This window comes from Haemaphysalis longicornis, unplaced genomic scaffold (assembly GCF_048455015.1).
Source record: "Haemaphysalis longicornis isolate Haplotype H1 unplaced genomic scaffold, Haemaphysalis longicornis Haplotype H1 scaffold_10, whole genome shotgun sequence".
Taxonomy (NCBI): Eukaryota; Metazoa; Arthropoda; class Arachnida; order Ixodida; family Ixodidae; genus Haemaphysalis; species Haemaphysalis longicornis.
This window is the reverse complement of record NW_027526204.1, coordinates 63,155,343-63,183,115: the sequence shown is the minus strand read 5'-3', so window position 1 is coordinate 63,183,115 and position 27,773 is coordinate 63,155,343. Positions and strand designations below refer to the sequence as shown.

Below are 27,773 nucleotides of genomic sequence, written 5' to 3'. Positions count from 1 at the left end.
TCGTGCTTCCTGAACTGTTTTATATTCACTTTTCATCACTAACCATTGGCCCTAACACCAATTTTAGACACGCACCTCTAACTGAAACACCAGCACTCCTCTTGGCGCTCCTAGTAGCCCTTGCGCCATTCAACCGCACCACCATCATCATCATTTCGGGGCTGAGCGCACCGTGCATCTCTCTCTCTCTCTCTCTCTCTCTCTCTCTCTCTCTCTCTCTCTCTCTCTCTCTCTCTCTCTCTCTCTCTCTCTCTCTCTCTCTCTCTCTCTCTCTCTCTCTCTCTCTCTCTCTCTCTCTCTCTCTCTCTCTCTCTCTCTCTCTCTCTCTCGTACGCGAGCGAAAACGCCTAGCGGCAAAGACAACGTGCGCAAGTGCTGAGCACAACGTGACTACAACGACCCGCCGCGGTGGCTCAGTGGCTCAGTGGCTAAGGCGTTGCGCTGCTGAGCACGAGGTCGCGGGTTCGATTCCGGCCGCGGCGGCCGCTTTTCTGATGGAGGCGAAAAGCAAAAACGCCCGTGTGTACGAGATTTCGGCGCACGATAAAGATCCCCAGGTGGTCAAAATTAATCCGGAGCCCTCCACTGCGGCGCGCCTCATCGCCTGCGTTGCGTTGGCGCGTTAAACCCCACAATCAATCAATCAACGTGACTACAACGCTGAATTATACAAGCAGGGTCCCTCAGTGCTTTGCCATTGAAGGACTCTGATACAATTCACGACTTTTCATCCGCCATGATTACTTTAGAGCGAAGTTCCTTAACGGAATTACTTCGCTGTCACTACATGGGTACCTACGGCAAGATTATGGTTATAGAAAGCGTCTGTAACAGAGTATGGTTATAGTTTTTTGTGCAGCTGTTTGCAAGTGCCCTCTCCTTGCACGTTTCACTAAAAATAAAGTTTAATTTGGTTTGATTTGCTGCTAAGACGACCCGATCAGTATGGCGAATTTCACTTACGTGGGCTTGGTTCACAATGAAGTCGTAAACGTTGCCGAATTCCCGCCTGGTGTCTATTTATAAGGGATAATATTATATGTGCTCGTGGGAGGGAAACGTGTAGCCCAAGTGACCGCCAGACAAAAATCCCTGTGCCCTAGCTCACCCATTCCTCAGCAAAACTCAGGAAATGACACTCCGACAATTACAAGCAGGGACGTACGCACACCCGGTTCGAAACAATCTGTAGGCGGCCGAATGAAGTGGTGTGGCCTAGCCCACATTTATTCAGAGTTGCGTGAGCGGCCGATGATGATGGTGGGCGCTTGCTGTTGATGATGAAGTGGCCGCTACAAATCTACTGTTTGCCGCACAGTACACCCCGATATGCAGATTTTGTCCTCAGCTAAGTACCCTCCGTCATATAATTCTAGAATGCGCTCACAACCCAACCCTATTTACCACCCTTTTCCACCCGTTCCTTTCCTGAGCTGTGGGAGACACTGTTGACCGGCTGTCAACCGGAGGGCCAGACTCTCCTGGCGATCTTGACCAAGACGGCTAGGCATACCTTGGCAAAGTTGGCGCGGCTCACTCAAACTCACTCACAAAATTTTTTCAAATGACGTACCACTCACTCAAACTCAGACTCAACGCTGAGCAGCAGACATGCGCTCACTCAAACTCAAACACACAGTGAGCGCAAAAATTAAAACTCACTCGGACTCAAAACCCAAAATGTACTCAGAACTCAAAATGTACTCAGAACTCAAAATCTACTCAATCTCAAAATCTACTCAAACTCAAAACTCAAAATGGACTCAGAACTCACTTGGTCTCAGGCGTACTCAAACTCAGTCGGGCTCAAACTCACTCAAGCTCAAACTCACCATGCTACACTAGTCTCGCGCTCACTCAAACTCAAACTCTCGTGTGAGTTTGAGTCAAAATGAGTCTTGAATGAGTGGACTCATGAGTGAGTCCGCCAACCTCTGCGGCTAAGGCAACGCATGGATTCCCGGATTAGGGAGCGCCACTCTCACGTTTGAGCTCATTAAGATGGTTTTCCTCAGAGTGGAGGGACGGAGGCGTTACAGGGCTTCGCATGAGTCCAAAAGCCGGAACAATACACAATGCGTCTGGCGAATGGTCGTGATTTGCGGAGTAATGCGGGAACATAGAGAGGTCCGCTGCATATCGGTTTCGAGTGAGTAAAGTTAGGTTCGTAGAAGGTGAGTGGTGTCGTCGTGGAGGGTGGTGAAGGACCCGATGACGAGAAGAGGCCAGTAGGTGACGAAGAAAAAGAAGTCTATTTACACGTATTTGCAAGAGACGACTAAACATAGCACAAGACAAAACGAAAACTGAATTACAACTAAAAGGCGCCGCAGCACACAAAGGGGGGTATCGCGGCGCGATCCCTGATGGGGCCCGGAGGCCAAAAAAGGTGCCGAACCGCCTCACGGTTGGCGAGAAATTCGTGGGGCTCTGGCGCCCAGAAACCACCACGGGAGCAAGTCTTCGTGCGACCGCTCTGGGGCGCAGCTCCGAACAAACTCGTCGAAGCATGCGCGAGCCCCTAGGGCGCGAGCAGTGCCGCCTCCCCCACAGCAGCGCACACGCCAATAAGGGTTTTGACCTCCGCTCCCCCCCTGGCCGTCCCCGAAGGTCAGGATGAAAGGAAAGCCAACGTTACTAGTTTATTCTAGTAACGTTGAGGAAAGCCTCCCCCGACGCCGCGTAAAAGCCGCCGGCGAGGCCCAACAAAGGGTTGCGACTGGCTGGCGTCGGCGGAGGCCGCCCCAACATTCCGCCACCGGATGGGGAGACCCAACAAGGCCACGAGAAGGGAGGGGGGTCATCGTCAAGACGGGTTCATCGGTGCTGCAATCATTACAGAGTGCATACTAATGTGCAGTTGCTGACGCAGTGAGGGTTTTCGAACTTTCGGCGCACAGAACACAACTTTAGCAGCGGGTGGTTTACTACTACCTCATCCGTGCTCTTGGTGACTTCATGAACACGATGCGAGTGTTGAATCCGGTCGGATAGGAAATTTCCGCTGAAATTCGCCTTTGTTTGGGGAGTAGGGTCTGTCTGAGCAGCTCGCCTCCAGGTGGCGCCCCTGCTAGCAGTAAGAATCAAAGATATCACGAGGCAAGCAAAGGAATATGCAGGCCAACTAGCCAGACAAAACTGGAATAATTTCTGCAAGTCACTTAAGGGAACCTGGAGCACATCTAGAACATGGGCTATACTCAAAAGCATGCTAGACCCCGCCTCCACAAGACGAGAAAACAACCACAACTTGAGAAGAGTGGCGCACACCTTCCCAGGGAGTGACGAAGACCTTATCGAGGCCCTTAAAAATAAGCACTGTACAGCACAGAAGAGGGAGACCCAACCAAACACATACGAGGGAAGTAAGAACGAGTATATGGACAGGGAAATATCAAGAGAGGAAGTCCTCAATGCAATGATGTCGGCAAAGAAAAACAGTGCCCCAGGAAAAGATGGAGTCTCAAACGCCATGCTAAGAAACATGGGAGATCAGCAGGTGGATGAAATCACAGAATACATAAATGAAAAACTTTGGATACCGGGCGCTGTACCAGCAGAATGGCGACATTCGGATATTGTATCTCCCAAACCAGGCAAGCCGCCTACAATTGAAAATCTTAGACCTATTTCTCTTACGTCATGCGTAGGGAAACTCTATGAGAGAATCATCACCAATCGGCTAACCAACTACATAGAAGATAACGGCATCTTCCCAAATAGCATGATAGGCTTTCGTGCAGGACTGTCCACACAGGACGCCTTCCTACTCATAAAGGAAGAAGTAATAAAGAAGGTTGCTGAAGGAGAACACTTTATCCTAGCCCTGGACTTGAAGGGAGCATTTGATAACGTCTCCCACAAAGCCATTTTAGAAACTCTCAGCGCAATGAGCTGCGGCGAAAGAACCTTCAAGTTCGTAACAGCGTCCCTATCCAACAGAACAGCAACGGTAGGAATTGGTCAACTGAGATCAAAACCCTTTCAGATGCCAAATGCAGGCACGCCACAGGGATCCATCATATCCCCTCTCCTCTTCAACATTTCGATGATAAAGATCGCGAACAAGCTGAGAGAACTCCCGAACATTGGACACGTCACCTATGCAGATGATATAACGATATGGGCGACGCAAGGGTCAACTACAGAAAAAGAAAGGCATCTTCAGAACGCCGTAAACTGGGTAGTAAAGCTGGCAGGCGAAAATGGACTCCAGTGCGCCCCGGAAAAATCAGAGATAGTAAGAATCCACGCACACCGAGGCAGCAACAAGGAAGAGAAGATAGCTGTGAAGATTGGCCAATCCGTAATCCCAGAAAGAGACCACATTCGCGTCCTGGGAATGACAATACAAAGAAACGGAAGAGCCGATCTCACTCAGTAAATCAGTAAATCAGTAAATCAGTAATCTTCAACCCAGCTAGCCCGAATTGTGAAGAGAATCACTAAAGGAAGAGCCGGATTGAGGGAAGAGGAAACATTAAGAATCATGCAAGCCCTCGTCACGAGTAGGCTGGCGTACAGTTTACCGTATCACAACCTGAACAAACAAGAGGAAGAACGAATAAACATTATCATCAGGACGGCATATAAAGCAGCACTGGGCCTACCATTGTACACGTCCACGGAAAAATTCTTTCAATTAGGAGTGTACAACACCTTCGAAGAGATCAAGGAAGCATTACTAATCGCCCAGAAGGAAAGGCTTGCCACCACTAAAACTGGGAGATCCATCCTATGGAAGATAGGTAGCCTCCCAGAAAGAGCACGACTGGACGCCATGGCGGACTTGAAACCTGAACAGCGCAGTCACATCAAAACCCTTCCTCTACCGAAAAACATAAACCCCAGTGTACACAAAGACAGAAGGCAAGCGAGAGTCAAATACCTCAGGAAAAAATTTAAGGATCATGAAAACACGGTCTATACGGATGCTGGAACATGTGACAAAATCAACACCACACTAGTGGTCACAGATTTCAAGGGAGCTCTGCAAGATTGCATGACAATTAGACAGTCAAACACAGAAGAAGCGGAGACTGGTGCCATCCTCATGGCAACTCGGCGAAAAGACGAGCAGAAGTCTGAACATAATAACAGACTCCAAGAGAGCAGTATTGAATCTTGCCGCAGGAAGAATACCAAAACGCCTCAAAAACCTTCTTCCACCTGACCTGAAGAAAAAATACAATATCACATGGTGTCCCGGACACGAAGGACTGGAGGGTAATGAAGCAGCGGACAAGGCAGTGCGTGAACTCACACACCGCACACCTGAAGATCACGCTTATCACACCCCCCTCCCCGAAAAATATGGAGAAAGACTCTCGCTTATTAGGCAAAAGAGAAGTACCTTTCCTAATCCACACAAGGAATTAAATGCTATAGAAGCTCAAATCCTGAGGCCAATACAAACAAACACGTACCCACATAAGTCACGACTGGCAAAAATGTTCCCCAATTCCTTCCAAGAAACGTGCACAAAATGCGGAGAGATAGCCACGCTATTTCACGCAACCTGGGCGTGCCCGCGCATCTGGCCCCAGGAAAACAATAGAATACAGATTAATCCTATCGAGACATGGGAGGCAGCCCTTACCAGCTCATCTCTCGAAGATCAGCTACGTCTGATCCAGAGAGCCAAGGTGGGAGCCGTTGCATTTGGAGCCCTCGACGTTGGGCCCCACCCATGAACTCCCTTTCAACTTTTCACCCCTGCCCCCTTCCCCTTTCTTCTCACAATAAAAGGTCTACAACAACAACAACATAGCATTAACAGAGTCACGACCCTTTTCCGATGTCGTCGTTTTCTTCTGGCTGTTACAATGATTGTAAGGCTTTGCCAGTCGCCCTTGTTTTCCCTACTTATTGGCCGCGAGGCCCACCACTGGAGAGGCCGGCGCTGCGATCGTTTTGACGTCACTTGTAGGATCACCGTTCCTATATTTCTGCGTAGTTGGCTTGCAGCGCGTGACACTTCGCTTAGGAAGCGCGTTCTAAAAGTATTTTCGTGTTAATTTCCTTCGTTTGAAGTTAATTCTCAGTGCGTCAAGCGCAGTTCGACCTAATGGTGACTGCATAACCGTATCAACTGTGGTAGATTATCCGCAAACACCATGAGCGGGGTGGTGTGTTACGCATGCGACCGAAGCATAAGCAGCGGCTCGTTTCCCCGATCAACAATGTGGACTACAACGATCGCCGAGTGAAGTTTATAGATTTCCCTTGTTTGCAAGAAATGTATAAAGCAGGAAATCGTGAAGCGTTAACTGCTCGCAGAAGCACACGCACCCGCCGTGCCTGCCCGCACAGCCGACGGTGCGGCTCGAACCAACGCAGGTCGCGGCAGCAACTTGTCGCCGCTTTTTAAAATCACAAGTCGTGGAAAAGAAGTTCCAGATTGGTGAAAGTGGATGTTAGTCTGATGAAAAATCCGGAAAGGTAGTGTCATCAGCTGTGGTTTTCAAAGCGATGCTCAAATACCTGCCGCGATTTACGCCGACCGGCCGCGGAGGTCGGTCCCGGCAGCGCCGGCCCGCTCACGCACGGTGCGGCGAGCGGCCGAAGGATGGCTATGCTTGCGCGCAAGAATCGGCCGAGACCGTGCAGGTAACTTGATCGTCGATCGCTTCAACGGAAATCACCGCGCTTACAGAGTTCCCAGCGCGGTGAAACGTTCTGCTAGGGACTGTCACTCGCAACTCTAACGGCGATGAAATATCTGCTGCGGCGCCAAGCCTAAAGTTCCCAACATCCGATTACGTGCATCCGAAGCCGGCTGCGAGCCAAACGCAACCCGCACGCGCGGGTTGCGTTTGGGTTCCTCTAACTTCTTGGGGGCCCCCAACGCTCGGTTCTCCTATTCTAAATATCCCCATTACCCGAAATCATTAACGACGTGTTTCTCCTCGTACGCAGCCTCGCCTTCTGTGAGCAGTCATGAGTTTCGAAATGGATGCTTGAGAAATGCCGGATTACTGTAAACATACAAAACACGCTGCAATTATAAATTACCACGCCGAGCAACTAATGAAAACTAGATATAGCCTTGTCCGAACCCGCTCGAAGGCGTTAAAAACTCGCGTTCATACCGTTCATACATTGCGGACAAGTCGCGAAAAGTAATCAGCCGTGCAGAGTACAGGCTACGGCAGTGATCGTTAATCAAATCCGGGCATGACTATAAAAACATCGTAGGGGAAATAGGCACTGATCAAGCCAAACTGCAGACCATAACAATACTTTTAAGCATGTGCAGCGAAGCAATCTGATCAGCGTTCTCGCGTCATTCATTTACCAGGCAATACGAGCAGTTCGCGCGGTGAGATCATAAGTGAGCGACGCGTTTCCGTCGCTGTTACAAGGTGTTTGCTTGCACACACATGTCCCGTCACAAGTATTTCATAATGAATTTACAGCGTACTTTTCTCGGCATCAGTTGCATCGTCCTTGGCGTTAGCTGGCTGCGTATGAAAGAGCTGTGGGTCGCGATGGTAGCATCTACCTAAACGCGGCGGTGTCGCAGGGAACAAGCGAGTCGCTGATTGCTTACCAGAATTATTTGGTTTACAGACAACTTTTTTGGTAATTTGCATCAAATCCACTAGGAGCGGGCGAGACGGTGGCCACAAGAAAAAAACACGCTTCCGCATACTCACGGGAAATCTGCTGTAGCAGACGACAACACGATTCGGCGTCCTACAAGTGACGTCACTCGTAGGTGGCGCCACGGTATGTCCTCGGGGCCAATATGCTTTCCGTAATTAGCGTGCTCAAAGGACTGCTGTAGGCTTCCGGTGGTGCGATTGTTTCCTGTCAATACCATCGTCATAATTCTCTCTCTCTTTTGTCGGTTCCTTATTTTCTCCGTTGCATGAGTGACTGAGATGATTGGCACGCGATCTCTGCGACCAATAAAACAAAACGTCTCCAGTCCACGCTGTGAACATGGCTGTACAGCAAAGCCGAATACAATCCTCGAAACAAAACTCGGCTGACCGAGGCGCAGTTTAAAGGAATGCAAGAAACTAACTACGACTGTTTGTGAATTGCTATTTAGATTGATACTCGATAAATTGGTCGCAGTTAGCACAGGACCGGGATAATTGGAGAGCTATGGGTGAGGTCTTTGCCCTGCAGTGGGCGTAGATAGGCTGATGATGATGATGATTGTGATGCCGCCAGAATTTTTCCACTTCAATCCTATTAGACAAACCTGGGGCTGTTCATTTCTCAGTGGCTTTGCATGGGGCTGGAACGGCTTATTAAGCGACGGCTTCAGGTTTATTTGTAGTGATACTGCGTCTGATAGTTATTTGTGACAACGGCTCACGTGAAACTGCCCGCGGTTGTGTAGTCTTTTGAGCAGCAGTCCGACGCTTTCGGGGTAGCCCCTGTAAAATACGAGTCACAGCCGCTTTCTGTAACCATATATTCGCCCATTCCTGTTGCACGAACGAGTGACACTGGGGCCAATGTCACACTCATATTTACGGCCCAGTGTGACACTAGCGTCATTAGGCGCCGAACTTACTAGGCACTGGCCTGACTGGGCCAGTGCCCAAAATGAGCCCAGTGCTCATTTTGGACTCTGATCCGACGGGGGTTATTACATAAGGGGTGGATACGCAGGAAAATACAACATTTGAACACGTTAGTTTTAGCAACACAGGCCCGCCGCGGTGGCTCAGTCGCTAAGGCGTTGCGCTGCTGAGCACGAGGTCGCGGGTTTGATTCCCGGTCGCGGCGGCCACTTTTCTGATGGAGAGGAAAAGCAAAAAAGGCCCGTGTGTACGAGATTTCGGCGCACGTTAAAGATACTCAGGTGGTCAAAATTAATTCGGAGCCCTCCACTACGGCGCGCCTCATCGCCTGCGTTGCGTCGGCGCGTTAAACTCTACAATCAATCAATCAATGAATCAATCAATCAATCAGTTTAGCAACACAGGTTATCTGTAACATTTGCTACGAAGGTTGATGGGCATGTAGTTGAAACAATGGATTAGGGAAGGTCGTTCCAATCTTTGACTGCGCGGAAAAAAAAAAGCGTCAAAAGTAACAGCTCTGGTACGATGACGGGGCTCTTGAAGTGAATGGTTGGTGCGGTGTGAAATGCATGTCTGGGGGTGGCGATACGATAGCGAACTGAGAGTGAATTGGAAGGTAGATATCGAAGAGAGTGAATTTGTAAGGCACACGTGTTCTAGCACGCAACTCACGGTGTTCCACTGTGGAATTAATGAATAAAGCTTTATTTAAAAACCTACCAGCCGAGATAGGAATTACCACCGTTGAAGGCACCTCTAGGAAATTTCTTGAAATCTGCCAGGGCGGCGTTGGTCGTCTAGGGCTGGTAATTGAAGCGCTGCTCTCTCTCTGGGAAAATGTTTGCACCCTTTGAAGATGCGGTCCGCGGTTGAGGGGCTTGGAGTGCGCTGGCATCCCGTTGTAGAGGGCTACCCTGGCTGGGGTTCAAAGGGTACCCATTTTCGCCTGCCTAAAAAGTACTTATCCGTGTTTCGAGATCTTGGAGGTCTAACGGGTGTCGGGGGCGAAGGTTACCAGGGTTTGGCTGCGGTTGCACGGATCCCGGAAAGCGGTTTCACGGACGATGTGTTTCACAGCGGGATCCCGTAGTGAGGCGCATTGTGTCAGCGTGCCGGCGATATCGTTTCTAGGCGTCAACAGAGCGGTGGGGAACGTCTTTATTCCCCGAAAGTTACTGCTTTACAAAAACGCCAGAAGTGTGGCTGTAGGCTTGTGCGGACAAAAATGCGCCAGCAAATTTCGTCTGCTTGTGCCCGGCTGGATGCATGCGGCGGCGAACGAACGAGCGCTCGCACTGCATGTTGTTCGTGAAATGGAACATGCCGGTTGTTTTATTGCTGCTGCGGATTCAGCTGGATCCATTAGCTCTGTTTTACCAAGCTTCGTGCGTGTGTACATACCTCCGATCGGCTGCGCTGTTCCCGGTACTCTGTTTCAGGCGGGCTCTTGGGGAAGCGATGCCCGCGGCAAGGACGGGCCAGACATCGATGCCGAACGCCTGCCCGATAAGCGTCTCTATTACGACCCACGTCGCCCGTCCTACGACGTGCCCGATGCGTCGGACCACCGCCATACAGCCGATACAGCTTCGGCTTGGACCGTTCTCGGTGTATTTCAGTACCGACGGACTTGCTCGGCTCGATCGCACAATGCCGTCGCGACGCTCGCCTCTTCTGGTTTAGGCTATATGGAGAAAGCACCGTACACGCCCGAGTTCCTGCGTTTTTAATCAGCGCTCCTTTCTTTCCAATCTCCCGTCGTCGTCAAGGGCCACGCGTTTTTCTTTCTCGACGAGGCGCCGGCTTCGTGGCGCTATCCGAACACCGGCGTGTCGCTTCCTTGATGACGATATCAACTCGGAAACCGGCGTCGCGCTGCCTGGAGGGACAGGGCTGGTGCGTGGCACAGCTCGGCGTGTGTCGCTTTATGAGTAGCCGCCCAGGTTTCCTTTCGCCCATGCAGGCGCGTTCATTTCTCCTTTTCGCCTCGCACTGGCTTCCTTATTTGGGGGGGCCCGTTAATGGCCGCGCGGATCGAAGCGGGGCGCCTTTCCGCGTTCGCAGGTGCGCACACGGCTTGCCTTCGCGCGCGTTCCGTTTAAATGGTATCGACCCTGCGAAATGAGGCTACACCCGCCCCCCCCCCCCCCCCCCCCCCCCCCCTGTGCCCGATCGAGATGTGTCCGCGTATAGTAATACAATTTACCGGCCCGCTCGTTGAAGCATGCGCCGCGCTCGTCACGTCTGACGTTACGCGGCGTGTGCCGACGCGAAGCGGCACTGCGCTGTCGGCTTGTTGGCGTGCCCGTCAGCGTCCCGTCGTCGCGTGAGTGACGTCTTGACTGGGACCTGCTAACGCGTCGTCACGCTATTGACTTCGGCGGTTAGGCTTATCACGTGTTGTTCGACACGGCCTTGCCGTCGAAATAATTCCGGCTGCCTAATGCATTGAAGGTCGCTAGTTAGTTTGCCGGGTGCTTGCGCAAGTTTGCAAGACTTTCGCTGCTGTTTCAAACTATGTCGTAGACGCGTGGAGAACGGGAAAAGCAGGACAAAAAGGAAAGACGGACCCTTAATTGAGGTCTTGTTGACGCAGGTACGTTGACAGTCTGCGGAAAGCGAGCCGACCTCACTCTGACATCATCGGCCTTACATCTCCTTACAAACTTGCGGAACGTTGTCATTGTGGCTCCGCAAAGCTCACAAAAAAGGACGATGTAGCAGAAGACGCAAAGAAAAAGAAAACGGCTCAGATATGGAGGTTTATTTGAGGGGCTCTCGGTCGGCTGTGAACTGTGACACAGTATAATCTTTTATTGAAAAGATTAAAACTATAAGTTTCGAACAAAGACGCAAGGGTATTTATTGTAAGCAGTTTTTTTTTCTCCTTGGATTGGATTGTACTTTTCCGCATGATTTTGAACTTTGCATTCTGACACTGTTTTTTGACTACTGGAAATTGAATAGTTTTTTTTTCTTTTCTTAGATTGTGTCTGTGCCTTTCTGTACGTGGCATCGTCGTTTGTATACCCATTGTACCACTCCTGCTTGGACCGAGAAGGTCTGCAGTTACTCAAATAAATAAATAAGTAAATAAAAAAGGCTACCATAAACCCCGGGAATGGATACGTTAGGATGTTAAAAGTTCTACATAAAACAACCAATATAAAGTAGGAGTGTAAAGATGACCACGGAATTAAAGATGTTGCGCAAACGAATTCACTTCTCGTGTACAATATGCGAGGGTGGTGTGCGTGAGAACCACATAGCCGGTTCTTTTTATATTCAGCAAACTTTGTTCATTCATACTCTCGACTTGTCTTCAGTCGAATGTGAAATGGTCGCTGTTCCTTTTCTTGCAAAATGCTATCCCCTCGCAAATTTTAAGTACACGCTTTATTAATCGATGGTGTCAGTGTTGTTGTTTTTCGCATTCGATTACTGGTATCGAGATTAACAGCCTTTATAAACGGTTTGCAATCGTAAACGTGCCACTTCGAAACTGGTTTCGAGCAGGCTGTCGAACAAACAAACAATAAAAATACCGGTTTGGCGGCTCATTTTGTTCCGCTTCAGCTAAATAACTTCAACCGGTTCTCGCTAGTTCGGGGCTGAATATGACGAATTGGTAAGCAAGTGCTGAAAAAATTGGCCTTGTGTGTGCTTGCTTTGCTGCAAATTATCCTGAAAGACGATTGCATATCGTGGTCTCTTTTCCTCCAGCTCTCCCTGTCGTTGTCCCCTACTCCTTTTACTCCCCTTGACTCAGTCGCACTTTTCCCGTCTCCCCTTCCCCCCAATGCACTCATCCTCGCCATCTACTCCTTTCCCAACCGATAAAAAAACCATTGTAGGTCCAGTTGGACCTGCCAAAAATATCTTTGGACCAATTGGATTCCATTGCATTTCCATTGGTTACAATTGGTCCAATTGTGTTTTTGGCAGGTCTAATTGGATCTCCATTGGTTTTTTTTGGCTGGGTTCCCTGTTCTCATCCTTCCCAAGCCCGTTCTCACTTTTATCTTTCTCCTTCCGCAATTTTCTCCCCGTAAGTCTGTCTTCACCATCTCTCCTCTGCCTCACGTCATTGCCTTCGTACCTCACTCACATTCCTTACTAATCTCCTCCCCTCACCTTCTTTTACTCGAATTCCTCTCTCCCACTCCCCCCCCCCCCCCTTTGCCCCTCCTTTTCCATTGTGCATCTCCTCCCTGTTCCCTCTCCTTACATCTTCTCCGTCCTCCACTTCACTTCACCCAACACTTTCACCTCTCGTTCTTCTTTTCCCACCTGAAATCTCCCTCATCTCATGTTTTCAATTTAGTCGTTGACTAAAGTCAACGACTATGTTTTCAATTTAGTTTCAATGTCAATGTTTTCAATTTAGTCGTTGACACATGACTAGAAGCTATTTCACCCTTTTCCTGCACTCTGTGCCCCACTCCCTCTCCCCTTCTGCTTTCCCTCCCTCCTTCCCTCTCTAATCCCACCACGATTTTTTCTCCTGTCCTCCTCCCCCACACGTTCTTCCTGTGAGCGTGTGCCTCCCCTTCAACTCTGTTCCCTTCTGAGTACTGCCACCCTCATCTCTCTCCTCTGACCCCGCTTTCCTGCTACACTTCTTTTATCCTCATCCTCCTCTATCTTAGCAGCGGAGCTATAGCTCTGTCCGTGTCGATCGTTAGCACAAAACTCCGCTCGGCGAACTGGAGCGGGAGAAAACGTTGGTGGCAAGAGGAGGCAAGGAGCCCATGGGTGTTGGGAATTCACACGCCTCAAGAACAAAACGCTTCCTGTGGTTGGAATCGAACCTGGGTCCCCCGCATTATGAGACCGCCGTATGTCTGGTTGCGCTACCATCAAATTTGGGGTGTTTAGCATTTCTTTTGAGTTTGTAGCGCGGGCATTGACTGTGGAATTTGGCTGAGTTGAAGTGGACATTGCCAGTTTGGATTTTGGACTCTAGGAGGTTGGATTGGGGACTTTGATTTGACTCAGTTTGCATAGGGAAAGCTTCGCTTTTTAACCATTTTTCTCTTAGGAAAGGGGCAGACCTAACAAAAGGCAAGTGAAAGCTAGTGAGGACCGCCAGTTGCACTGTTTCCTCAGTCTTTGCATCTCAATTGCGAAGATGGCCGTATTTTCCCCTCTCTGTCCCCCTCGTCCTGCTACACTTCTTTTCCTCTCCCTCATCTGATCCCATCATCACTAATCCTTTCCACCACCTTCTCCGACCATATTCCTCTGCTCCTTCACTTCTTTGCCATTCCAATGAGAACCCTCCCCTTCTCTGTTCTCCTAACTCCCTATATCCAATTTCTCTCGTCCCCTTTCTTCGCTGCACTCCTGTCCACCTCACCACCACCACAACTACCAGCTGCATTTTGTTTCCAGGTGGTACAGGCAGGTACAAGCCCGGAACTGCCTGTGATCACCCTGAGCCCTCCTCTGGTTTGCTTGTAACGCTCCTATTTTTGTGCAACTGTTAAAAGCACCTAGCTGTTCGACCTTGCAACCTAGCGGTACAATTGTACAGCAAATGTTCTGGGTTCGAACCCTACCTAGTATTGACAGAATTTTTTGAAAGTGTTTGTGAGTTTGTTTTTTACTGGAAAATATTGTCTTAGTTGAATTCTGCACATTCTTTTTGCAAGTAAGAGTGGTTTGGTATCTTAGAAATCGGTTTAGAGGTGTGGCGTGGCATATCAGCATGTAGGATGGGAAATAAGTGATTATAGAGAGAGGACGAGGTGAATACAAGAATGATTTGCCTGGTCAGGTAACTGGGCCAATATCAAGTCCCATAACACAGGTAGAGAACCTCAGCTGGGGCCTTGGAAAACAGGGGGGTAAGTGGTGTTCATTTTGGGTGTCAGTGCCATGTGCATTGCAGGCAGGGCTCCCAGTCGTGTAGGCGGTGTGAGGATAAGTTTATCGCATAGTTTCAAGCATTGGAGTGACATGTTGTCTGAACGGTGCTAGCCAACCATACAAAGGCTTCTACAAGTCTAGAGAACAGACAAGAGAATTTCAAAGCTTGTGGGTGTCCAGTGAATCCCGTGGGTGGATTGTAGGGACTTTGAGTCAACCTGATCTAGTTGGGACTAACGGGTGCGGGGCAAAGAAGCACTTCCATGGGTAGAATAGGGCTGTTAAGCAAGTATGTACCTTATTTGCCTGAATTGAGGCCGATAATTTTTTTTTTTAAAAGTCGTTTACGAAAGTCAGGGGTCGGTTTAGATTTGAGGATGTGGCTTTCCTCTCACCGCTAGATACTCAATGCCAACTCGCGGTCACAGGCTTGCAGCCATGGAGGAAGAAAAATTGCTTGCAGCTTGCAGGTTTGCAGGCCCAGTTTTGCTTGTTTGAATGTTGGGAACCCAGCTGTCAGCGTTCTGTGCTTGCTTGGTTACATAGCTGCATGACCTCGAGAAGCGCCCGTGTTCGTGGCACAGTGGCGCCCACCAAGTGGTGCCACTACACCGTGGCTTTTAAGCGGAAAGTAGCCTTGGAGGCCCAGAGAACCTTAAACCTCCAAGCACAGTGCGACTTCGGCGTCAATGAGAAGAACGTGCGCCGATGGCGGAAGCAGCGGAACGAACTTTTCAACTGTGCCTCCAAGTGAATGGACAGGCTGTGGAAGCATTGTAATGACGGGCTGACGCTGCAAGATCACAAACTCGCACCGACTGGGCGCATCAAGGCACTTCACTCAGCCAACTAGCGAACTGGGTCACCGCAGTGTGGGACGAAATTTCAGCCGAGGTAATTGTGCGGGCCTTCCGTCAGTGCAGCATCTCGAACACGCTGGACGCAAGTGAGGACAGCGCGCTGTGGGATGAGGACAGCGACGTTGTGGACAACGACAAGTGAGCATTGAACATGCTACGACAAGCACTGCAAGCTTAGTAAAGTGCGTGTTCTAGTCTCAGTCCCGTGTGTATTTTCATTCGGCTTACATTTGAGGTAATCTTTTTTTATTTTCTGACCTTCTGAATTTGGGGGGTTGGCCTAGAATCGAGGGCGGCCTAGATTCGAGTAAATACGGTATAATGCTCAAGACAGCTCGTAATGGTGTTCGGAGAGACTTAAGACATCACAGTGAATCATCGTGCTTCGTTCCCAGCGAATATTCCACAGTAACTTGGGAAGCACTTTGCAGTGGCATTGTTTCCATGTCCGACAGCTTGGTTGTAAAGGTCTCATGCGGTTCAGCCTGAAAAATGATGCTTGCACGGACTGCGGCAAGGGACAGGGTGAAAAATAGCAAACGAGGTCTGCTTGGTGCTTGCAGTGGAGCTGACAAAGCAGCTGTGAGCTACAGGCACAGAGTCACGTGACAGGGTCACCTGCAGGGTGTGACAGATTAACAGCTGCTCTGTGGAAGAGTGCGGTGCAGCTGTATTTTGAACTTGATGGGTTCGAGGCACATTTCCTCTGTACTCGGGTCCCGCTGAGCGTTGGTAGGTCACAGCTGGTCGTGTCGCACCTAACCTGGGATTTGTACAGGGCTCTGCATGGAACGTAGGTACTTCTCACTTCGTAGAACTGCGAGCTGGAAACGTGCGGAATGCTTGGACAACTTAGTTTGTTCCGCTGTTAATTTTTTGTGCACGAGGTGAAATGAGCAGGTGTGGAGGTGTGTTGCGTAATTTTGGGAAGAGGCTGGGGATTCATGGGAGGTCACTCACTGCGAGTTATGACGCAGTAAAAAAGTGGAGGGCTGCGCAATAATCGCTGAAATCGTAGGCTATATGCTGATCCGAGCATGTTGGTGCGCCCCACAGGAGTACTCCTAATTGCAAGGATGCATTTCCACTACCAACAGCAGTGTACTTTGTGTACGTTCCTCACTAATAGCAACAGCTACTCGTGCTCTCAGTTTGCCTTTACTCATTCTTCAACGTTTTGTTAGTTACACTTTCACATTCGACGCGATGGACAACGAGGTAATTGTTTTATGCAACATGGGAGAATTTTTTGGTGCTGTACCGCCATTTCACCAATGACTTATTTCTTCTTCTAAAAAGAAAAGACTTCTTTCAAAGACTTCTTTCTTTGTAAAAACGCAAGAATTACATCCCCCCCTCCCCCCCCCCCCCCCCTCACACACACACATCACATGTGCGGTTTCTTCTCCACATTTCTGATTTATCTCGGCAAACAAATCTGCATGCATTTATGCGCCAATTATGAGCCGGTTACTGTAAACAAAAAGGAAACAAACACGCGCTCACAGAACAAATGTTTTGTGTTTCGTTCTATTCGTCCGGTTGCTATCCAAAGTGTGTGGTTGCTCCCACCGATGGCTTGGGACTGTGGTCCGCCACGTGGGGAACAGTTCAGAAAGACATCCTTTCATTCTCTTTGTGTAGAGGTACTCTTCTCCTTCGTTTGATGGCACGGCTGTTGTGCGTAGCCGGTGTTGCACTTTTCGTGTTCTCACGCTGCCCTGGGAAGAGAGAGCTGCTGCAGCTGTGAGCCCAAATATACTGCTTTTTCACATCGCATTTATACTCGGTTTTGGTTTCCACATTTATTTTTGTGTTGATTGCATGCACTTACCTGGGATTGCAAGGTCTTCCGTTGTAATAAGCCTTCTGAAACCATAAATGTGGCTTAGGCACTTGGGTACAATTCACAACAGTGGCTAGACGGCCACAAAAGCAAATGGATGAGGAGCAAGGAGGTTCAGGAGACCTTAAGGAATTATTTTTTCTTCTTTTTTTTTCTTTTTGAGGAAAATCGGGACTTCCAAATTTTGGGGTTAGCAAGAAGGAATGGCTACTTAGCAAAGAATGCATTTGCTCGCTTTTGCAGTTAGGATTTCAAAGAGGTTTTTTTTTTTGTCTTCATGAGAGAAGAACAGGGTGAAATAGTTTGCTGGGATAGCATCTGGGTTTGTGTGCGTGCAAGCGCATGTGTGTACGCACAGACAGGCATTTCTCTTCATGTGTGGAATCACAATTACTTTCCTAGGGAGATGGTTTAGGTCCTACTGGCAATCCACTCCTTATTAAGGTTGAAGAGCTGGTTAAGCAAAAATAATTTTTCCCATTTCATTGAGTGGACGAATAGCAACGCATCTCAAGAGGCACGGTGCCGTATCACTTTACTAAGGAGCTGCTTAGTTAAGCTATCTCCTTTTAGGCGAATGCCTACAATGCACATGCCCTTGGCCCCCACAGCTGTGTGAAAGACTTCCAATATCTGTCTTTCTAGCGTGCCACTGTCACATGCCAGAAAAGCCTCTGTACCTCATTTCTTGCTAGTGGCACTTGGCGGCAAGGAGATAGCTCTTCTGATGTGGTAGAAATAATCGTGATGTCACTCTGGTGCAATACCTTTTTTTATGTACAAAAACTTTGTTTCTTCAAATACGTTAGTTGGAAGTTTAGTGTCCGTTCATTGTATTTGTGTTCTTCTGTCCCATTCGCGCACTGTTTTTCTCTTGATAGGGGCATTGAAGATGGGCTGAGTTTGAAAGAACTACGATGAGGAACTGAGTACCGAATTAAGCGAGTTGGAAAATACTCATGATGGTCAGCGCAAGCAAAAACAGCGATCAGCGAAGACTGAAAACAAACTGTCAGTTGTTAGAAGGTGCTTGTATTGTTCCCACTCTTCTCCTCCCATGTTTCGTTTGCGCTGACCATCATGAAAGAACCATGCTTTGGTGAGTCACCCTGATAGACATGAAAGATGTTTTCCTAACAGAAGAAAGCGGTCTTGATAATAATGACACCAAATTCAAACAGATAATGAGGAAAACAGGGGAAGCAGTGGACCCCAGCCCCTTTCTGGTGATTTGTCTGGGACGTCACGGAATCTTGTTTGGGCAATTGGCGGCTGCTGACTCAGAAACATGACTAGGTGATTGCAGTAAGGCCTCTAGTTCCATTTGGTCGCATTACTTGAATGCTAACATGCAGCTGACTCACTGAAGACTGTGTTTTTAGTGCTGACCTATGATATGTCAACCATATTACATATTATGGGTTACATATATATGTGCCCCATATTGTGTAATGTGGGTCACATCACATAAGGGGGGATGGAAAATGGGAAAGGCTTGATCGTCAGGCCTTTCCCATATCGCATCCCAATAGCATGAAATTTGAAAGTTTCTCAATATTTCTTGCATTCCCTGGTTAAAAAAAAAAAAACATCTTCGGTGACTGTGATGGATGTGAGAGTATTGCCAACGTCCAGTTCTGTCAAGTTAGGCAAAGTTGTACCTTGTCTTCATGGTCCATTTAAACTTTGTTTTTACTTTTCTGTGCATTATTCAAATGCCGAGGGTGTTTTGGCTTCACGGATTTAGGAGCTTTGTGGGTACGAATGGTGTTCCCTGCCCACTGCAGGAGCTGCTGGACCTGGTGTCGGGGCTGCAGTCGGCCATGGCGGAGGAGCAGCGGCGCTTCGATGCCCTGGGCATCCAGCTGCAGCGCGCCCAGGGTGGAGGGGACCCCGAGGAGCAGAGGGCGCTCTCCGCGGCCCTGTGCGCCTCCCAGCTGCGCCTGGCACGCCTCTGCACCCGAAACATGCGCTGCTTCGCACAGGTGGGGCCCATGTGTCGCTGTCTTATTTCGCTCCTCTCAAGAGCAACACTTACTCCTCACGTCGATTTTTCACTAGAGCCTCAAACTGGCCACAATTTTTGAAGAAAGAAAAAAAAAAGAAACAAAAAAAAATGGTTCTACAAATTATTTAAAGGAAAATGTGCGGGTACATTGATAACAAGAAAATTGGTATGGTTTATTCTGTGTGTTTGGTGTCACTTTTGTTTCTGAAAATGTGAACTCAAAGGTTTTTGCAAGGCGTTAAGCTCCAATTGGTGTTATATACTAAAATTAAAAAAATTAATTGGTTGATTGATTATGAGGTTGGATGCACCGACACTACACAGGCGATGAGGCACGCGTTAATGGAGGGCTCTGGATTAATTTTCACCGCCTGGGGATGTACAGCATGTGCCGATATCTTGAAAGCATGGGCGTTTTCGCTTTTCACCTCTATCAAAAGAGTGGCTGCCGTGACTGGTAAGCGAACCTGCTTGTTTGGGCTCAATAGCGCAGTGTCTTAGCCACTGAGCCACCGTGGTGGGTAAAATCTTTATTTTTAATTAAAAAAAAAATGAGAACATTGTGCACCCATCTTGGACTTTCTCTCATCTACGCTTGCACCATGCTCACGCCATGGGCACCCCAGTGGGTTTTTCGTGGTCTCAAGGGCTCCACTGGTGGTTGATATAAGTGGGTCAAGAGGCTGCATTGATCCTGAAGTATTTTGAGAAAGTCATTGAATGAGTGTGCGTAGCTGTTGAAGTGACAACCAAAATTGGTTGAGCAGTGTTGCGACGTTGCCATCCCACTGCTGGCAACCAGTTGTTGCTTTCGGAAACGTGTCCCGGAACTGGGCTCCATCGCCTCTGTCATGCGTGCAGCAGCATAGTGGTGAGCGGCCAGCAAAAGTTCCTGCCTTGGTGACAACTAGGAGAAGTCGAAGGCAAACTTAACTGGTTTACTACATGGCGAGAGGTGAGCCGAAGCAAGACAGGAACAATGCCCATACGGGAGAGTTTACAGTACAGGACTCGAGCAGAGTGACAGCATTGATTCGCTGCTCCAAAAATGAACAATCTTCTGCGCTTGGGCCGCCGTATTTATACCCAAAGTACTAACGGTCAAACAAGTTCTCCTCCTGCTTTTTGCACACGGCGCGAACATAGTTCACCTACACAGAATGTTCTTTCCAGTGTTCGTGAGAGGTTAGTAGTAGCGGCGCACGCTGAGGCTGAGAGAAGGGAGAGAGGAGTCTTCCACGGTGGTGTCTTCGTCCTTTGGACAAGTCTCAACTCCCCGCGTCTGCCGCCGCCAAAGTTTGAATCGCACTGACACCGAGGTGCCCTTGCGCCTCAGTGTCGGTGTGATTCAGTGTCGGTGTGCGCCGGCTGGGGCATGTTGTGATCTGTTGCTGCAAGCTTGAGTGACCGACAGCGAGGCACCCGTGCGGCAGGTTCACATAGTGGTATGCTCTGCCACAAAGCACAAGGGCTCTGCACGAAGCTTGCAACACAGCGGCGCTGTGAATCGCAACAGCAGCCACAGACGAGAGGTAGGGTCAGCGTGTTATGTGCTTTGTTAATTGTCTTACTGCTAACTCCAGTTAGCAGTACAAAGCCTATTCATTAGCACGGTGTCGCAAAATGCACTAATTGAATTTGTGCGTGTAATGAGCTCACTCTCCTTAATGTTGAGGGAGGTGTAACCAACATGTGCAGAATAGGCCAGCATATTCCACCCACTGAAGCATCAATTCTAATGAAATTTGTCTTCAGGCGAGCAGTGTTTTCAAATTTCACTGTGTTTGGTACGAATTAGTTACCTGCTACCCTTTATATTATGACTGCCTCACGTTGAACACCAGCATTTAAACGAGTCGCGAACTGTGAGGCAGCATCCAGCTGAGCTAAACGGTGAATAAGGCTTGTCGGCATATGAAGGCCAAACTGTTTGTCCCAGCTAACAGGCAATGAAGCAGAGTTGTTACAGTTACTCAGGCTTTGATTCGATCGCCTGGTGAATGGGTCGAAATATTCACGCTTTTGCATTTGTTAATCGTACCTAGTGTAATCAGCTGTTTGTCACACTGTCGCATTGATAAAAGCAATCAAAAAGGAATGTAAAATTTTGGGGTCAGTACTCTTTTTAAACGCGGTAGCGGAGCCGCAGTGCGAGATGATGCTTATGATGCACCACGTTTCCTCAAAGGAGGCTGGAAAAGTTTTCTTTTTATTGTAGGGCTAAAGCGTTAAATCTGTGTATTTCCAGCATGTACCTGGTGAGGTTCAGGAAAAGGGTGGCCCCCCCAAAAAGTTTAAGCTGCGCCAGCTGGGGAGCTTGCATCTGAAACCATGTGCCAGGAAGGAGAAACCACAGTGGGAAAGGATGGTAGGATAAGGGATGTGAGGAAGGGCAATGCAGCAGCGGGAAAGGGAAAGAGCAGCGCTCGTGCAGAACTGCTTTGTCCCGATAACAGTGAGGCCAATTTTAATGCGAACTTCCGAGAACTAAGTAAGGTGTGACTTTCACGGGGACTTCTCTGTGTGATTGGCGGGTACTGACCAAAGCGAGCACCAAGAAACATGACTGCGCTGGTGTAGCGGTGTGTGCAGTTATATATACTGTACTATTATGTATACTTGAATGCTAATATTGGATTAACACACTGATAACTGCCTTACTAGTATATCCTCTATTGTGCCCATTGCTGACATTGTGTAGAGCAAAATGTGAGTGCTCTTCGAAAGTTCTGATCTTCTTGTGTGTGAAAACAAGTTTTGTGGGTCCAGAATGGAGTCAAATGATCTACCAAAGGCTAGTTGTTTCAAATCAAACAAGGTGATTTTTTGCTTTCAGGGTCTCTTTGTGTACATAGCAGTTGGTTAAAAGACAAAGCAAGTGATACGAAATCATAGTTCTAGCTTATGTAACAGGATTTATGATAACAGTACTAAACTAAGTTTGTTGCATTAGAATGTTGCTCAGTTGGAAAACGCAGCCATTGGAAGTTGTTGCAGGAAACGGTGAGTCTGTTTATTCATTTGCAAAACTGATAGACTTGTCTTTCTAAATTTTGATTTTGAGAAGTGACTAAAGGGGTAAAAGTTCTAATTTGTTTTTAGTTGAGTGAGGTTTGTGGAGCACTGTCGCCTGTCTGGCTGCTACTCTCACCTGCAATGTTGCGGTTCACATTTGTGAGACCAGCAGCATTGCCTGGTATTCACTTGACCTAAACAGATCCCTCCCCCACTGGTTGCACTCTCCCTCAATGCAGCAAGCGATCCAGAAGAAAGAGGGTGAATCTCGACCCAACGGGGGTGGCAGTTGTGGCAGTGGAAGCACAGGCCACGGCAGCGGCAGCAGCAGCAGCAGCAAGCGCATTCAGCCCCCTTACCGCGACCAGGGCTCCTGCGAGCTGTCCACCTCACCTCTCATCCGGCGGAATCTCCTCGACATCTCGGACTTTGACGAGGTACGCCCGCTGTGAATTTTGTTTCACTCTATACGTCTCTCCTGATCACCTTTCCATTCCTGTGTTGGTTCATATAGGAGGTATTCACTGAGCCCGATCTCCCAGATGACACGCGCGTCTTCGCGGCTCTGTCGCCATATTGTGGGACTAGAATTTCTAGCAGTGCCCTCGGATGCCCACGATGTAGGGATTTTTTTGTTGTGTAACACGTCTCTGTCTGCCTCAAAACAACAGTGACATACCGTAACTACCCGATTCTAACGCGCCCCCGATTCTAACGCGCACCCGATTTTCCAGGCAAAGAAACCGAAAAAACTTGCACCTCCGTTTGTAACGCGCAAGGAACTTTGTGAGCAAGAAAAACGAATGCGAGAGAAACGGGCGATTTATTCCCCGAAGTAGTCTCACTCATCTCACTCCTCGTCGCTCTCTGCTGACCACAACATCTCGTCATTGGTGCCGTCAAGCGCGTTCGCGATGCCACACTTCTGAACGAACGTTCAACCATGTTCGATGGGATCGTGGCCCACGCCTCGCATGCCCATCCCGTGAGCTTCTCCAGAGGCATACGCTTCAGCCAACCGCTCATTGTGAACGCGTGGCAGCCACTCGTAAGCCGCGGAAGCGGTGCTCCTTCGTTGCCGCTGCTGCCATTGCTGTTATCAAGCACGCAAGTGGAATAATTTGACGATTTGTGGGAACGCCGAAAAAAAAGCCTAGGCGCCTAGATCCGAAAAATTGTTGCTAAAAGCTTTGGCGCCGTCTTGAGATGGCGATGGCGATGGGTGGAACGAAATTTCAGCTGTTTCGGCAGTTTCGGTTTCGTATCCAATTCTAACGCGCATGCAATTTTTCGGCCTATTTTTGCGGAAAAAAGGTGCGCGTTAGAATCGGGTAAGTACGGTACTTATTTTTCTCCGAGTTCTTGGTCATTTCTGATTCTGTCGCGGCACTCGCAACATGCTTGTACGACATTGGTTTTTCTGCTACGGATAGTTTCCTTTAGCAAGATTTTGGAAGCGAGGTCGTGTTCTGCACTGTCTTCAAATTTGACAACCACTCGATCAAGGGCAGCGATTGATGAAAATGCTTGAAAACTTGGTTTATTTGCTGTACCAAGAGTAAACAGTAGTAAGTACAAGAAGATACGGGAGCTAAAAGCATGAAAACGAGAAAAGTGGCTCCGCCAAATCAAATGAAGAGCTGCATCTGTCAGCAAGTGTTCACAAAGTTTGCTGAAAGCAAAAACACCTTATTTCAGGTTGTATGGTTCCCCACCTTGCAGTTGCAATGGGCACATAATGCTTGTTTGTCGTCTTTAGCGATTAGTGAAGAGGCTTCTTGCTGAAGGGCTGCGAGTGATGGACCTGCATGCGCACAGATCAAAGCAATCGCATTAAAAAAAAGGCTGTGTCGATTCTCTGAAAATGGTTTGGGCACTGCTGAACTATCAGGGGCTTAATGACCTGAATGTCCCAATGTCAGGTTCATGAAATTTACTAGTTCCGAACGCCTCTTGTACAACAGCCGATCAGCACCCACAATCAAAGGCCCGTAGTGGATGAACGACACGCGCAGGTAGCATACATTTACTCCATTCATGAAACATCTGGTGCTGGAAAACTAATTGACACTGAAAGGTGATACGTGCAAAATAGCACTGTGTCTAAATGCACACTGGACGGACGCACTTCGAACCCGCAGTCTGAATTTGCATCGGACGTCAGTGAATGCCCACCAGTGCTTCGGCTGCGCACTTCTGGTGTGCATCCGGTGCCTAGCTCAACATATCCCTAGGTATGCTTTGCTAAGCTAACAATAACCCTAACTGAAACCTCCACATGTAAGAGACCACATAACCATTGAAATTCCAAGACCAAAAACGAAAAGAAAAAAAACCCAGGATGGGCATTGCACTTACGCCCTTCATATCACGAAGCTGCGACATTCAACGTTAACTCCACAATCGTCTCAGCTATGAGTCGTGTCGTTTGAAGTGCCTTTAAATTCCCAATCCTTGGTATGACCGCTGTACCTTTAGACACAGCAACACAAACAATGGCAGTAACTGGCACTTGTCTTCAATTACCTTTCCACTGAGACCGACACGGGGTTCATGTACCCAACCAGTGGTTGGGATCGGGAGGCAGTGGGCCCCCATGGATTGTAGGCCTTGAATTTCCCGGGTCACAAAGATTGTAGCACCAACAATGCCCTCTTTGATGTTGGAAAGGTCGGCGTGAGGAACGAGGCTGGCATTGCGTAACACTTCCATTATCAGGGAAAGTAGGGCACATCAAAAACACCTGAGCTGCAAGTAATTTTTCCCATAGCACTAGACTTTTCTGGTTCCCTCAGCTCGCATGTATACACACTTAGGTGCGTCATAAATGATGTGCTCACCATAGTGATAAAATGCTGACGGAATGTACTGACTAACGAGTGATAAGGACGAGATTTGCACGGGAGCTGAAAATGACGTGGCCACCTCACTACATTAGTCCAAATAACAGGCAACAGCTCCGAACGGCGGGATGATGTCACATGAAGGCCTCCTATACTTGGGTACAAGTTCGGTAAGAATGGGGATAGCTCATGTAGTGTATCACTCCACCAAAGCGATATGTCAACACATGCGCACGTGTGGTGTCAGCACACACTTTGATGTCACATGTGATGTCAACTTTGATGTCAACACACATGCACGTCTCGAAAGGAGATTTGGCTTAATGCGTGGTGTTGTCTGCTTTTTCTCAAACATTTTGCTCGTCATCGCTGTGGAAGTTTATAAGCAGATTAAGTCAGAACAATCATGGAGATGACTTTTGCCACACAAAGGAAGAGCCAGTTGCAGTGGTGATGCACAGGGGAAACTTCCGTTGTTGTTATTGAGTAGGGTGGGTTTTGGGGCTTTTGGCGCATCGATCGTTTGTATTGAGGTGGCTCGATTCGTACAAGATCCACCGAGACATTCTTCTCAGTGGAATATCTTGCATTCCTTATTTCCCCACTCTCACTGGCACAACAACCCTGCTGTTCATCTTTTTCACTCAGATTGCTGACAATAAGAGGGACCATTTGCAGGAAGTGCAAACAACCAAATTGCTTTTTAGAGCCAGAGGGGGCCTACTTTTAAGTTCCTTTCCAGTGGCACCACCAGCACCAGGCACCTAATACTGCTAGGTATATCCTGAAGTTACAAATTATTTCATTCTTCTTTTCGGGCTGCGCAGAGTCTCGTTAGCACTAACATGATTGCCTTCATCTGTAGTCGGCCTCTGTTATGGCGACCCCAGGCGGATAACTTGTGCCGCACCGCCAGTCAGATTGTGCCTGCTCTGTTGTGATATGCGCACAATAGCCAATTGCATCTTGTGCTGTTTACTTTTTCGTTCACCCACGTTTCGAGTATAGAGATGTGAGCAGTTGAAAAAAACAAAAAAGCATTAGGAAAAAAACATGTTTTTTTCGTTTTTTTCAACTAAGGTAAAATTGAAAAAAAACAAACACAGTACCCCCCCCCCCCCCCCCCCCCCTCTTCCTCCGCGGAATTGTGTTGTTATGCAGCTCCTTTTGACGTGCTTGAAAGTTTCTTGTTTAACTTTTAGTAATTGTACTATTTTTGTGCTTCTTTCTTACCGCTCCATTTATTTCGCGTGAGTGATCGCCAGGAAACGGGGGTGCAAGCCTTGCTGTTTCCGGACAACCGAACATTACACCACTGCGGCTTCAGTTGCGTAGTCTCTGCTAGGGCACCACGGCGTCAGCGGCTAGCGCCGATACAACGGCAGCCGTATCAGATAGCGCGCGCGCGTGCTTAGCGCGGCGGCAACGCCCAATATCGCGCCTGCGCCAAATTCAATACAGCACAGTAGTGCTGCGCTAGTGAAGTGAACGGATGGGCGTTTGAGCACCTTTTTTCAATTACCCTGCCATTATTTCAGTCAATCCAACAAGCTATTCATGAGTACTTCAACGTAGAAAATATAACCCAGTTTCCGCTATGGTACGTCCGCGGTCGCACGTTTGGAAACATTTTAACGTGTGCGACTCGCCTACCTCGGGGAAGAAGCAACAAGCCTTCTGCAAGTACTGCGATGCATCCCATGGTTTCCTCAACGCTACCCGCCTTACGAAACATCTGTGGTCCTGCAAAAAGTGCCCACAAGAGGTTAAGGAGCGGTACGGCTTTCCATCCGAAAACAAGCAACCAAGGATCTCATCGGCGGCCTCGTCAAGTGAGTACCAAAGCACCGGTATCTCAGCAGCAAGTGTCTCAGTTGTAAAATCAGCAAGTCTCTCGTCTTTTGTTGACATAATTACACCTGAAATGCAACAAAAAATTGACGAAGCTTTGGCTAGGGCTGTGTATGCGACGAACACACCATTCTCTTTAGCGGAAAACGAGCACTGGCTTGCCGCTTTCAAGATGCTTCGGCCTTCACACAATCCTCCTAGCCGTTACATTTTGAGCGGTCGCCTGCTTGACGCTGAGTATGAGCTTGCAAAGACTGACGTGCAGGATACTCTGATGAAAGCGACGTGCCTTACCGTGCTCACAGATGGGTGGACCAACATACGGGGAGAGTCAATAGTGAACTTTGTAGTCACTACACCAAAGCCTGTGTTCTACAAATCAGTCGACACAGGCACTAACCGGCACACTGCCGCCTACATCAGCAGCGAGATCTCTAACGTCATTGATTCTCTGCAACCCAACAAGGTAGTTGCCCTAATCACCGACAATGCTAGTCACATGCAGGCAGCATGCCAGAAAGTTGTTGAAAAATTTCCACACATTGCAACAATGGGATGTGCAGCACATGGACTGAACCTGCTCCTCAATGATATCATGCGCCTAAAAGTTCTAGAACGAATTTATGAGACGTCAAGAAAAATAATCAAATATGTGAAGCACACCCACGTAGTTGCTGCTGCGCTCCTACAAAAACAGGAGTCAAAATACGGCAAAGGAACTTTTACGACACTTAAATTGGCTAGCAAAACAAGATGGGGCGGCGTCACCCTGTCATTGCAAAGCCTGCTCAACAACAAGGAAGCACTGCAAGAGACCGTTATCGTGGAAGATATCGGTGTGGCGAAGCCGATACGCCAGGCCATATTGGATGAGGAAGTGTTTTGGAAAGACCTTCGCAGCTGCCTAGACTTGGTGACACCAGTCTCCTCGGC

At 48.5% G+C, this 27,773-nt stretch overlaps 1 protein-coding gene across 4 annotated transcripts in view; it reads left to right on the top strand.

Annotated features, from left to right (window-relative positions):
• LOC144158637 (uncharacterized) overlaps positions 1-27,773 on the top strand; it is a 210,865-nt gene that overhangs the window by 135,434 nt on the left and 47,658 nt on the right. For all 4 annotated transcript variants that reach the window (XM_077689667.1, XM_077689669.1, XM_077689668.1 and 1 more), the window contains 2 exons: positions 18,911-19,108; positions 22,386-22,583. In XM_077689667.1, the coding sequence (XP_077545793.1) occupies positions 18,911-19,108; positions 22,386-22,583 (396 nt within the window). The remainder of the gene's footprint in view (positions 1-18,910; positions 19,109-22,385; positions 22,584-27,773) is intronic.